Here is a 12,826-nt window from a genome sequence, read left to right on the forward strand (position 1 = left end):
CACAGAAAAAAAGTTTAATTCTGCTGCGGCGGTGGGTCCCAGCTCCAGTGCGGAGTGGGATTTGGTTTTGGATTTTGTTCATGTGGGAATTTACCTGGGGAGACAGGGAGAGTCTGGTCCTTCCAGTGGGACCCGCCCGGGGAGGGGGGAATTGGGTAGCGTGGAGAGAGACTCAGGTGGGTGTCGGGGTGGGGGAACACAGGGATGCTGGACCCATAAGGGAGGGCAGAGGGAGACGAGACACAAGACAGGGACATAAGACAGACTCCGGAGAACAGAAGAGACAAACGGGGGTAGGGGAGGCAAAGAGAGAGGACCCCAAGCCAGACCCGACGGGATCAGGGAGGTACGTGGGGTGCGGGGGAGGGGGCTTTGGAGGCCGCCGCGGGACAGAATAGGATCTAGTCCAGCCAGATACAAGAAATGGGCCCCTCGCCCCGGCCCCGGTCCCGGGCTGGGGGAGGGGGCTCGTGTCTCAGTGCTGCAGTGGTGGGGGGGCCCTGCCCCTCCCCGCGCTTCGCTGTGTAAGGCACCGGCTCCAGCGAGGTCCGCGAGTGCGCGGGGTGGAGGGCCGGGAGAGGGGCGAGCAGCCCGCGGGGAGGGGAGGCCGCAGCCCGCCCTCCTCCTCCTTCCCTCTCGGGTTGGTCCAGAGGGGCCTGACTTCGAGCCAAAACCCCCTCCCGGAAGCAGGAGGAAGAGGAGGAGGAAGAGGAGGGCGCCCCTCTCCGCCAGTCCGACGGCGGTGGCTGGGCGTCTGTCCACGGGACACCCCTGCGTCCTGGCGCTCACACGGTACTCTCCAGCATCCACTCGGTGCTGGTGAAGGCCAGGCGCGCCCGGGCGGAGCCCAGCCCCAAGTCTCCATCCTCCCCGGCCGCGCCCTCTCCGGCCCCGTCCAGGTGCGGCGTGGACCGGTGACGCTTTGTCCGCCGGGCGCGGCGCGGGTAACTGTGGCTCTGGAAGAGCGCCCCGTAGTCCCCGTCGAAGGAATAGCGCTGCTGAGGCCGAGGCCGGCCTGAGGTCCCTCCAGGAACCAGGGCTAGTGTGGGGGGCGCCGAAGCTGGCGGCCCCAGGGCCCCCGAGCGGCTCCTCCGAGGGCCCGTGGCAGCCCGAGCCTCTTCCCCGGGAGTTTCTTCCGACGGCAGCAGGCACAGCGAGGTGGCCGAGCCGCCCAGGGAGCGTCCAAGAAGGGTCGCCTCCGCCTCGCCCGAAGCTGCCTGGGCCTTGGTCTCCACCGCCGCGGCCGGGGTCACCACCTCACGCAGCGCCTCGTAGCGGTCCTGCGCGGGTGGGGCCTGGGCTGCACCTGCTCCGCCATTGGTCTGCGAGCACACATGACTGACCCTCGGGGGCGACCTGGACGTGCCCTTGACCCGGCGGCTATCCCCGTCGCCGTACACCTTGTAGCGAATCATGAGCAGAACGATGAAGACGAGGACCGAGGCGACGATGACGCCCCCGATGGCGATGATCATGGTGCCACCCAGGAAGTGGGTCCTCAGTGGGCGGCAGGGCGCAGGGTCGCCAGCCGTGGTGAACTGCACGCAGCCCACCACCCGCGTGGCCGGCAGAGCGGTGGCCCCGTCGTCATAGACAGCCAGCACGCACAGGTCGTAGGCGCGGCCAGCCGCCAGGTCGTTCACCAGAAAGGTCTGGCTGGTGGATGGGATCATCCTGCAGGAGGGAAGCGGGTGGGTGGGGCAAGTTAGCCCCACCAGAGCCACGCCCCTTCTCATTATGTCCAGCTCTCTGATGCCCACGTTCCCAGCCCTCAGCCCCACCTATTGGGTGCACTATCTGCCATTCACCACTGCTCATCTACACAACTGTATCATGTACCCTGCCTCCCAGGGACAGCCCTCTACTGGTGTCACCCTCCATTACTTGCTGCAAGGGTCACTGGCCCTTATCTGCATGTGGCCCCTACTACAGTGAACCCACAGCACCTAGCTTATTCCTGTAAGTCTGCTAGCTCTTCTTTGATGCAAATAGGAATCCAGGATATCTCTCACGTGCAATTGCCATCGGAAAGCCAAACAAACTTCCGTGTAAAATCTCTCTTGGCTCCCTTTCCCAGCCCCTCTCCTGCATACTCCGATCCACACCCAGGCCATTGCTGCAGGCCACCCTCTGAACTGACTTCCAAGCCAGCACCCCGTAGTGGCCCTGCAGGAGTGAGGGATCAAATCCACCACCGAATGCAGGGTCTCATGTAGCCAGGCAAGCACACCCCTTTCTTACTAACTGTCTGCCCCTCTGAATGAGCGGCAGAGTGTAGAGTGGTCAAGGTGACCATGTCTGGGAGTGGAGGGAGTGGACTGCCTCAATCCCTCCCCTCCCCACTTAGCTCTGTGACCTCAAGCCTACTCCCTAACCTCTCTGCACCTGTCATCTGTGGTGGGAGGAATGAATGAATGAATGAACACATTCCAATCCTGACACTCAATGATCTCTTTATCAGCTGTGTCCTGGCCAGGGTGGGCCTGTCACCCTTGCTGTGGGTCACACACAGCTGCCCTCTGGAGATCCCTCCCTCTCGGGGCCCTGGCCCTCAGCTGCTAAGCCGGTACCTCCCCCCTACCCGGCCCTTCTCTGCCAGAGATGATGCAGATGAAGCTCCGCTTCCTGTGGAAGGCCACACCCCAACCCCACAGGCCTGCTCACCCCACCCCCTCTCACTATTCCACCTCCCGGAGGTTCTCCCACCTCCACGGCCCACCTACCCGCCAAAAGACTCCAAGCAAGGGTGCCACCCTCTCAGAAAGGCCGACCAACTCCTCCCCTCCCCCCCATCGCCCCTACCCCTGCCTGCCTTTTCACCACCCATCGCCACCCGCCCCACTCACCCAACCAACTTTAGGTCTCCCTCTCCCACATCTCACCTTTCTCGGGAAGAACTGGAGATTCCTCCTGCTCCCTTCCCCCGAGTAACCAGTTGCTAGGGGAGCCCCTTCCCCCCAGTTTTCAAGGACAGACACTGGCTCCTTAAGAAAGCTGGAGCCTCCACATCTCTGATTGGCTGCAAGCCGGGAGCCAGCAGCGGAGCAGGGTTCTGGTTGGATGTCACCTCAGCCCATGGCCGCGGTGAGGCAGTTAACCCCTGCAGCGCTGCAGCACAGGCCTCAGCAATGGAGGGGGCGGGGGACAGAGATGAAGGACTGAATGCTAGGGTCTGATGCTCAGCTGGGGGTTGCAAGCCAAGGACCCCTGCATCACACACAGAATCTGGGGGCCCCATAAAGCTGTTCTCCCCCTGTCCTGTGTGGTCATAGGTCAGAGAAGAGGAAAGAGGGAAGCTGAGATGTGGTAGTCACACAAACAGGAGTTTTTACAGAAAAGAATCATCTTCTTGCCCTCTGGTCCCGCCTTGCAAACAGTAGGTGCTCAGCAAACAGACACCTCATCCCTTTCTCTGTGTGACCTCAGGCAAGGGCCTGGCCCTTCAGGAACCTCAGTATTTCTGTCTTTAAAATGGGAGGCAGGATTGTCACTGCTTGCTGGCAGAGGTAGCGTCCTTGGAGAGATCTTGCAGGGCTGTCTATGTTGTTCCTGTGATGCAAGTCTGGGCCAGGACCTAAGCTGTCTCCTCAGAACCCAACAGGGCGTCCAGCACACCCAGGCACTCAGGCAGCACATGGTGGCCACAGTCAGAAAGAAAAGGACTTTAAGGAAGGTCGAGGGAAAAGGAAAAAAGCAAAGAGACCCCTGCAGCACCTCCAAGGAAGGCCAAGCCCAGCAATGACATTCAGCAGGTACTACTATGTGCACAGCAGGACAGGTGGAGAGAGAGGCGCCCACCATGAACTGGCACTCTTCAAGGGCATGCTATGTGTGTCATACCTGTAGCCAGGAGCCATATTAAAAACCATGAGGCCAAGGCAGTCACGCACAGCGTGGCGGGGGGGGGGGGGGGGGGGACGCTGGCCCTGAGCTCCCTGAACCTTGAAACAGGTGCTGCTGGGTCTCTCCATCTCTCTGTGTCCCTAGTACTCCAGTTCAGGGCCTTGCATGGGGTGGGGGCTGAGTGTCTAAGAAACCAAGAGGAAGAAACCCATTGCCATGAAGGGACAGGGAGCACCAGTATGTCTGTCTATGCTGCATAAAGGCAACGAATGGTGCCCATCCCCTCGTGCCTGGGGATAACTGGTTCTCCTGTTGGCTGTGTGGCCCAAGTGTCGTTCTGCTAGAACCAGTACATACTTGATCAGCCTAACTTAATAGATAATGGCTTAGATGCTGCTCCCACATGGCCAGCTAGCCCCTGACTGAGCCTACAGGGCCCAGGAAATGGACAGGAGTGTCTGGAGCTTAGGGTGCCACACACACGCACCTGTAGACAAGGGAGTCATCCGCCGAACTGTTGTACTGGACTTGATACATGCGGATGCCGGGCACGGGCCTCTGCGCCGGCCAGCGGATGAGCACCGAGCTAGACGTGAGCTCCGCAGCCACCAGCCGGCGCTCCGCGGTTGAGTCGTTGGTCCCGGGCCGGCCCGGCGTGGCGATGTCAGAAGAGCCAGGTTCAGTGAGGGGCGGTGGGGCGGCTGGCGGGGGGTGCCATCAGCGGCAGGGGCACCACGCACACTTCCACGGGCGCCGTGGCTTCCCCTGCCGCGTTGGAGGCGATACAAGTGAAGGTGCCACTGTCCCGCAGCGTGGTGATGGTCACGTCCAAGGTGCCGTCACCGCGGACTCGGGTCCGACTCGAGTTCCCCAGCAGCCGCCCATCGGGTGCCACCCAGTGCACCACCGGCTCGGGGTCACCCACAGCACGGCAGCGCAGGCTGACAGCCTGGCCCTCCACCACCAGCGCACGGCCACCGGCCTGTCGCGTGATGAGCGGAGGTTCGCACAGGAACTCCTCCTCGGGGATGGACCAGAAGTAGCGGTCAGTGAGGTGCTCAGGGGTGGCACACGTCTCCAGGTCGTCCTCTCTGGTCAGCCGGCGCAGCCACAGCAGCTCGCAATTGCAATGCAGGGGGTTGCCTCCGAAGCTCACGGTGAGGGGCGTGGGCGGCTTGGGTCCTGCACCCTGTGACCTCAAGAAGAGCCCATCGGGTGGCAGTTTATGGAGGCGGTTGGAGGTCATGTCCAGGCGGACCAGTTTGTGGAGCTGCACGAAGGTGCCTTCGGCAATGTGGTCGATGAGATTGTGGTCGAGCGTGAGCGTGTTCAGGTTCACCATCTGGCCCACTGCCTCCCAGGGCAGGGCTTCCAAGTTGTTGTAGGACAGGTCCAGGTCCTCCACGGTGGACAGGAAGGCGTCGAAGGCAGCTGACTCCACCCGGCGGATCTGGTTGTTTCCGAGGATCAAGTGGCGGAGGTTGCCCAGGCCGCGGAGCTGGTCGCCACGCACCTCGGCTAGGCGGTTGCTATCCAGATGCAGGGCACGGAGGGCGCGGAGGTCGGCGAAGGCGCCAGCTGCCACCTGGCCGATGGTGTTACGGGACAGGGTGAGGTGCACCAGGCTGGTCATGTTGGCGAAGTCTCGTCGGCGCACGGCCGCTATGAAGTTGTCGGTGAGCCGCAGCTCCACCACGCGCCGGTCGATGGCCGGCGGCACGAAGAGCAAGCCGGTCTTGGCGCACAGCATGGTCAGCGTGGGTGCCACGTTCTGGCAGATGCAGCGGCCGGGGCAGGGCTGGCCGCGAGAGGCCCCTGCCCAGAGCAGCAACAGAAAAGGTAGGGCAGCGGGGGGCGGCGAGAGGAGCGCCGAGGAGAAGGGACCCGGAGCCATGATGCAGCGGGCAGACCGGAGCAGCAGGAGGTGAGACCTGCAAGCCAAGGAAAGGTCACCCAGGCCCAGAACCTGGCTGCCCCAGGGTGACTCCCTGCCTTCCCGACAGCCCTTGCTAACACCTTGGTGGGGAAGGGTCTCCTCTCTTGAGAGGCTCTGCCCACCTCTGCCCCTCCCACAGGAGCTCCCAGATTCCCCTCCCGCTCCACACACACCCTTCCCCAGCCCCAGAGCTGACACCCTGTCCCAGCCTGGGCCCTCCTGTGGTCCCTATGGATTTTTGAAAATCCCTGTTGACCAGGGTTCAAGGCCCACGCGTGTCCTAGCCATGCTCTCCCAGTTCCACTTCCAGTTCTGACACTTACTAGCTGTGTGACCTCGGGCAAGTGTCTGAACCTCTCTGAATCTCCAAAACTCCTTCATCTGCAAAACAGAGACAGAAACAGGCCTTTATGCTGGGAGGAGCAGGAGTCATGACCACCTTGTTCACACAACCAAGGCCTGGACAGAGGAAGTGCCATCTGCTCCCATCGGAGCTGTTACATGGTTACACCGGAGCTGTTAGCATGGTCTCCATTGGTCCAGGCCTACCATGTGCCAGGCCTAGGACTGGGCAGTTATGAAGAGCAAGTCCTGTGAAATCCAACAGGCTCTGGGCCAGCTTCCAGCCCCTTCCCTTTACTGGCTGTGTTTCCCACCCATCTCCCCAACCAACGACTTCCCCTATTCATGCTCCCGTTTCTGCGTTTGTCCATCAGAATGACAACTGAAACCTCCTCACTGAATTTGTTCACAAGCAGGGCTCAGCTTGGGGTGAGGGTTCCCCTCCTCGCCTCCTGTGCCCTTGGAGGTGGCACAGTGCACACAGAGGTGGAGGGGGACAGACACAAGCAGGAGGGTGATCTCACTTGGCCCCAGGAAGTCCTTCTCCAAGTCAGCTTTCCTCCTGGGCTCCTCGGGGCTTCCAAGCAGAACTGCCTTGTGCTCACGTGAGTGGGTACATACAAGGCCCCGTGCATGCCTACACACACACACACACTCACTCACACGCTCCCACTGTGCCTCTGCTCCAGGCAGAACCTTCCGGCGGGGATTCCCCCTGCGGTGGCTGCAGCCCACGACCTGTCAACTCCCATCACAACACGTGGTGGGAAGTGGGGTAGGAGGCAAAGATGGGAAGGGGGCGTCCCTGAAGCTGCTTCCACCCTCCCCTGCCCTGTTTCCTCCCCCACCCAGTCCTGGCAGGCTCACCTCCCAGAAATTTGTCACTGGGACTGTGGCCTTATGTGTCCTTATTCTTCTCCCCACTGCCAACACTTCCCCCCATCATGGGGAGGGGACGTGGGACTGGGACCAAGTCACAGAGAGGTGCTAAGAGACACAGGGAAAGGTAAGAACTGAGAGAGGAGAGCGAGAGGCAGGCAGGGGATGCAAGTTAGTAGAAAAGCAAAGAGGAAAAAAGAGAGAGAATAACAGAGATTGTGATGGAGCTAAAGAGATAGGCTTGGGGCACCCCACCCTCTTTCTGGGACTTCCTCCTACCAATTTGCCCCTCTGTCCATCTCTTGAGGATGTGGTTGGATTCAACTGAAAAACTTGGCCTAGACAGCCCAACTCTGAGAGCAAGCAGCCCAGCCCTGCACCTGCTTGGCTGTGCGGTCTCCAGGGCTCATACGCCCCATCCAGGAAACACCAGGACAGAGCTCTGCCTCCCGCCACGGCCAGGGTGGGACTCAAATGGAAAGCATCGTAACTGCAGTGAAAAGGGCAAACGTTTCTTCAGGCATAATGCAGTCCTAGACAGAACCTGGACCCCACCGCCACCACCTGGCTTCATAGCTCCAGTGAGTTCCCAGCTGTGTGACTTGAGTTCCCATCTGTGGGCCTCAGTGTGCTCATCTGTCAAAGGGGGCCAGAGCAGCACCTGCTGCCTAGAGCTGCTGAGAGAGTCGGTAAGATGGCAAGCCAGGCACCGCGCTGGGCAGAGCTGCTGCTGTGGGCAGTGACTATCGTTATTATTCATGCACTCATTGCCTCTAGCTCTGTCTCAGCCATCAGGAGGTTGCAGGCTTGTGTCAGCTCAGCAGCCATCTAACTGCCCTCACTCTCACCCCTTCCACACCATGGTTGCTTCATGTCACCAAAACTCTCCTGCCCCTTGCCTGGTGTCAGGAAAAAGCCACTTGAGACAGGGCTGCTTCCTGGTGTCCTTACCCAGCCACCCTGCTGCCACCCTTGCCTTGGGGGCCAGGCAGGGAAGTGTGGCCCACCCCTTTCTGCCCTCCCTACGCACGGACGCCCATGCCAGGCAGGGCTGTAGTCCACTCACCTCTCTTCAGGGAGTTAGGGCCTGGGCCAGCACCTACAAAGGAACATGACCACCCTGTTAGCACCCCTGTGGCTGGCGGCGGGAGGGCACCACTCCACCAAGCATGTGGCCCCTGGGGGATCCAGGGAGCATCTCTGGAGATAAGGGTGTAGCCGTTTGTCTTCCAGGGGTCTCAAGAGCCAGAGCACCCAGCTCTCCTGCCCCCCATCCTTCCAGATCCCTCAGAACCAAGATTTTAAGTTCACAAGCTCTTCCTTCCTTAGACCCAGGGGTCTGGACCAGAATACAGTCTCCTGGTTCTCTTTTAGAACCCAGCAGTTCACATCTGAACCATCCGCCAACCTCAACAGCCTCCCAGGGGAGGCCAGAACCCCTAGCCCCAGCTGTCACACACCTGCCCACCCTGACCAGCAGGGGCCTGGCCAAACCTGCATGGACCCACACCCAAGGTACCACCTCAAGATTATAGCAGACATGCCAGCAGAAGCTGCAGGCCCCCCACCCTCCACAGCACAGGGGTGCAGACACACTATGCCCCCTGACCCTGGCATACCCCGGGTCCTGCCATCTGGGCCTCAATCTCACAGGACCCAGAAGTGAAGTGATCCCTGTGCCAGGGTGCCCTGTCCATGTAAGTTAATCATGCCCAACCCCACTCCCCAGAGACCAACCCTGAAGCACCATGGACTCATAACATAGAATGCATAACACACCCTCAAGGCTGCACAACAACACACACACACAACACTGACTTTCCCTTGCACATTCACACCGGCAGGAACCACAGAGAAATAAATACACATGCCCCTTAAAAGACAAACAGGTACAGGCACCTGTAGCAGACACACCTTGCACACTCACCAACACACCAAGGCATGCAGCCATGCAGCTGCACGGGCTGAGATGCCCACATACACTCATACAACTTCACACATTCCCCCAGTCATACCAGCAGCCACACACATGCAGACAAGAGTGACATGCAACCCCCCCACACACATACACACCCAGACCCACAAGCACGCCCAGATGGAAGGCTGACAGACACGAGACCCAGCACGCAGGCAAGGCCCTCCCAGGTGTTCACGCACAGCTGTCCTGCCAGGGGCTTACACACCTACACATGCACTCCCGAGCCTGGCTCCCGGCAGCACAGCCAACAGAGGGCCTAGATTCACACTCAACATGCCGCCGCCATGGACACATCCCTCCCACCCACTTCCCAGGCCAAGAGATTCCACCATCCCTCTCAGCACCTTCGGCACCCCCCACCCCCAAAGAAGCCAGAGCCAAAGGTCAGAGTTCAGCAGGTGGAATCCCAGAGAGGTGGGGTGGGGGAGGGGGGCTTTGAGTCTTAGAGCATCCACCCGAACAGTTCCTCCCCACCAGTAGCCCCCACCCACCCCCGGCCCTCAGGCAACTGACCACTCTGGCCCCTCCGCATCTCCCTGGCGGCTGGGGGAAGGAGGCTGGGGAGGTGGGTGGGGAAGGGCCAGGTCCTCGCCTCCCCACCCCAGGGCCCATCTGTCCATCCCTAGGCCTCTCATCCCTCCATCTGTCCACTTCCTGGCTGCGCATCCCCCCTCCCCCAGCCACCGGGAAGGGGAAGACATGGCCGTCTCCCCTGTGGACCACGGACGACCCCCCCCAGTTGACATGGACTGAGAAAGCACCGAACTCCCCTCCCCCAAACACACAGAAAGGCCTGAACCCATATGGCTTCCCCACACCCCAAGCCTGAGACCCCCGGCAGGGAACATATTGTGGACTTGGGGACACACACCCTCGGAGGCATATAACCCACAGACACACACGCGCCAATGGACACCCGGGCGGGCACACCCGGCTACACAGACCCTCGGACAGACATCCAGGCCGGACACAAACACATAACACAGCTCGCCGCGCACCCACACTGGCTGGGGGAGCCCACACCTGGGCACACAACCCACGCACACACACCTGCACTCAGCGTCTCCGAGGGGCGCGCGACAGCCCCCCTCCCCCAGCGTCCCCTTTTCCCCCAGGCAGAGGGGCGGCCACTCGTTGGGAGAAGATGAGGGGTGGAGGAGGACACACACACGCACGGCCGCCGCACACACCCGGATGGCCGCACACGCCGGCGCCGGGCACACACACACACACACACACACACAGGGCCGCGCGGGCGCACGCCGGGCCGCTGCAGCGCAGCGGACTCACACTCACACTCACGCCGCGCTCGCCCGGGCGCCCCCGCCCGCCTGCCCCGCCCGGGCCGCTGCGGGCCGCGCTCACCCAGCCCGGAGGGGGCCCCGGGCCCGGCCCCGCCGCCGTCGCCGCCGCCGCCTCGCTCCGCGCCATGGTGGGGGGAGGGCCGGGGGAGGGGGCGCGGTGCCGCGGGGGCCGCCTCCCGCCCGCCTCCCGCCCTCCCTGCCGAGCTCCGCCCTCCGCGCCGCCCGCCGCCACCACCGCCACCACCACCACCACCACCACCACCGCCGCCGGGAGGAGTCGGGGGGAGGGGACGCCGATAGGAGGGGACCGCCGGGGGGGGGGGGCGACTGCGCGCCCCAGACCCCCGCCCCGGACCGCCGCCGCAGAGCCCCTGGCCACTGCGGAGCTGCGGCGAGCCCGCCCCCCCACCCCTCCCCAGCCCCACCCCCGGCCGCGCCGGCCTCTCTAGAGACCCCCCACCACCAGGCCACGCCCCAACGGGCACTGAGACCTCCGGGGTCCCTGGCCAAGACTCAGCGCCCAGGAGATCCTCACCTCCTCCGAGGCCCTGGCCCATGTTGCCGAGCCACCCAGAGAGGGCCCACACGGTGTCCTACTCTTGATGACCTCAGGCTCTGCCCACACCCCAGCAGGGACCCTGGACCCTGCCCCCCACCCAAATCCAGGAACCCCCAGGCCACGCCCTGACCTGCAAGGACCCGCCATTGTACTCCAGCATTCCGGAGGACCCCAGACCACACCCCATTCCTCGGGGACCCCAAACCTTAATGTCCACACCCAGGGAGACCCTAAGTTTGCCTGGGTCCCTTTGGAACCACCTGCATTGCACAGCCCCTGGGGACCACAACCAGAGCCTGCTGCTTTTTGGGGGGCGATTTATGTCCTTCCACCGCCACCCAGTAGGGATGCCAAACTATGTCTAATACCTACAACAGGGTCTCCAAATATTTCCCACTCCCATTTGGAGACCCTTAACCTTTCCTCATGGTCCCTAAGCAGCCTTCCCCTCCACCTTGGAGCTTCTCTGCCCCTCCCTTTGGTTCCCAAACCCTAGATGGGCTCTAGGGAACCCCAGACCCAATAAGTCTCACCTTAAACCTGCCCTATTGCCCTCTCCCAAATTCCTGGAACCCCAAGCCCTGCCCACTGTTTGGAGGGCCCACCTATGATCTCCACCTATGACCTTCAGCACCCAGGCACCATCCCTGTGGCCCCACATGAGGTGCGGTGATCTGAGGCTGGGAAGGCAAGTAAGAGCAGGAATAAGACAACAAGAACATGCTGGTCCAGAGATGGCTCCAAGAATGTACTGGAATTCCTTCCATCCTTAGCTTGATGGAGATGTCCCATCGCTATCCCCATTTTTTTTTTAAGATTTATTTATTTTATTACAAAGTCAGATATACAGAGAGGAGGAAAGACAGAGAGGAAGATCTTCCGTCCGATGATTCACTCCCCAAGTGAGTGCAACGGCCGGTGCTGTGCCAATCCAAAGCTGGAAACCAGGAATCTCTTCCGGGTCTCCCACGCGGGTGCAGGGTCCCAAAGCTTTGGGCCGTCCTCGACTGCTTTCCCAGGCCACTAGCAGGGAGCTGGATGGGAAGTGGAGCTGCCGGGATTAGAACCGGGGCCCGTATGGGATCCTGGTGCTTTCAAGGCGAGGACTTTAGCCTCTAGGCCATGCCGCAGGCCCCCCCCACCATCCCCATTTTATGGATTAGCAAAATGGAGGTGGGGGAGGGACTTGGTCACCTGCCCAAGGTCACACAGAGTGTCAGTGGCAGAAGGGGATGAAGTTGAAGGGGAAAGAAGGCAGGGAGCAGGCAACCTGGGCTGGATAGGAGTCGGGAAAGGGGAGGGGAGGCAGAGATGGTAATAAAGACATCAGGATACAGAGGGGGAGGAGCAAAGAGCAGGAGCACCAGGCTGAATCTCCCTGGCTGCTGTGGACCTGCTGAGCCCATTCCCAGCCACCATGACACCTTCGGTGTCCACCACGACTAGGTTGAGCTACCAGGCACCTGTGCACAGCGGCCTCGGGACCTTCACATGGCCAACTCCTCCTGTCCATGCAGGTCAGCCCTCAGACGTGATGCTCAGAGAGATCTTCTGTCTCCATTTCCCTTTTACACACACACACACACACACCTGCTGATGCCTGCAGATGAGTGTAAAACCCACATTAAAAAATAATAAAGGGACAGGCCCAGCGCAGTGACCTAGTGGCTATAGTCCTTGCCTTGCACATGTCAGGATAGGCGCCGGTTCTAATTCTGGAGGCCCCATTTCCCATCCAGCTCCCTGCTTGTGGCCTAGGAAAGCAGTTGAGCCCGGCCCAAAGCCTTGGGACCCTGCACCTGTGTGGGAGACCTGGAAGAGGTTCCTGGCTCCTGGCTTTGGATCAGCTCAGCTCCGGCTGTTGTAGTCACTCGGAGAGTGAATCATTGGAGGGAAGATCTTTCTGTCTCTCCTCCTCTCTGTATATCTGCCTTTCCAATAAAAATAAATAAATCTTTAAAAAAGGGTTGATGGAAGGATGGCTG

At 61.2% G+C, this 12,826-nt stretch overlaps 1 protein-coding gene across 1 annotated transcript; it reads right to left on the minus strand.

Annotated features, from left to right (window-relative positions):
• On the minus strand, positions 1 to 10,467 carry LRFN1 (leucine rich repeat and fibronectin type III domain containing 1). Its single transcript, XM_058674823.1, is given in 6 exon segments — positions 1 to 1,674; positions 4,331 to 4,554; positions 4,556 to 5,774; positions 6,103 to 6,160; positions 8,067 to 8,099; positions 10,344 to 10,467. Coding segments are annotated over 3 exon segments (2,295 nt in total). The 5' UTR covers positions 5,738 to 5,774; positions 6,103 to 6,160; positions 8,067 to 8,099; positions 10,344 to 10,467; the 3' UTR covers positions 1 to 785.
• Between the last annotated feature and the right edge of the window lie 2,359 nt (positions 10,468 to 12,826).

This window comes from Ochotona princeps, chromosome 16 (assembly GCF_030435755.1).
Source record: "Ochotona princeps isolate mOchPri1 chromosome 16, mOchPri1.hap1, whole genome shotgun sequence".
NCBI lineage: Eukaryota > Metazoa > Chordata > Mammalia > Lagomorpha > Ochotonidae > Ochotona > Ochotona princeps.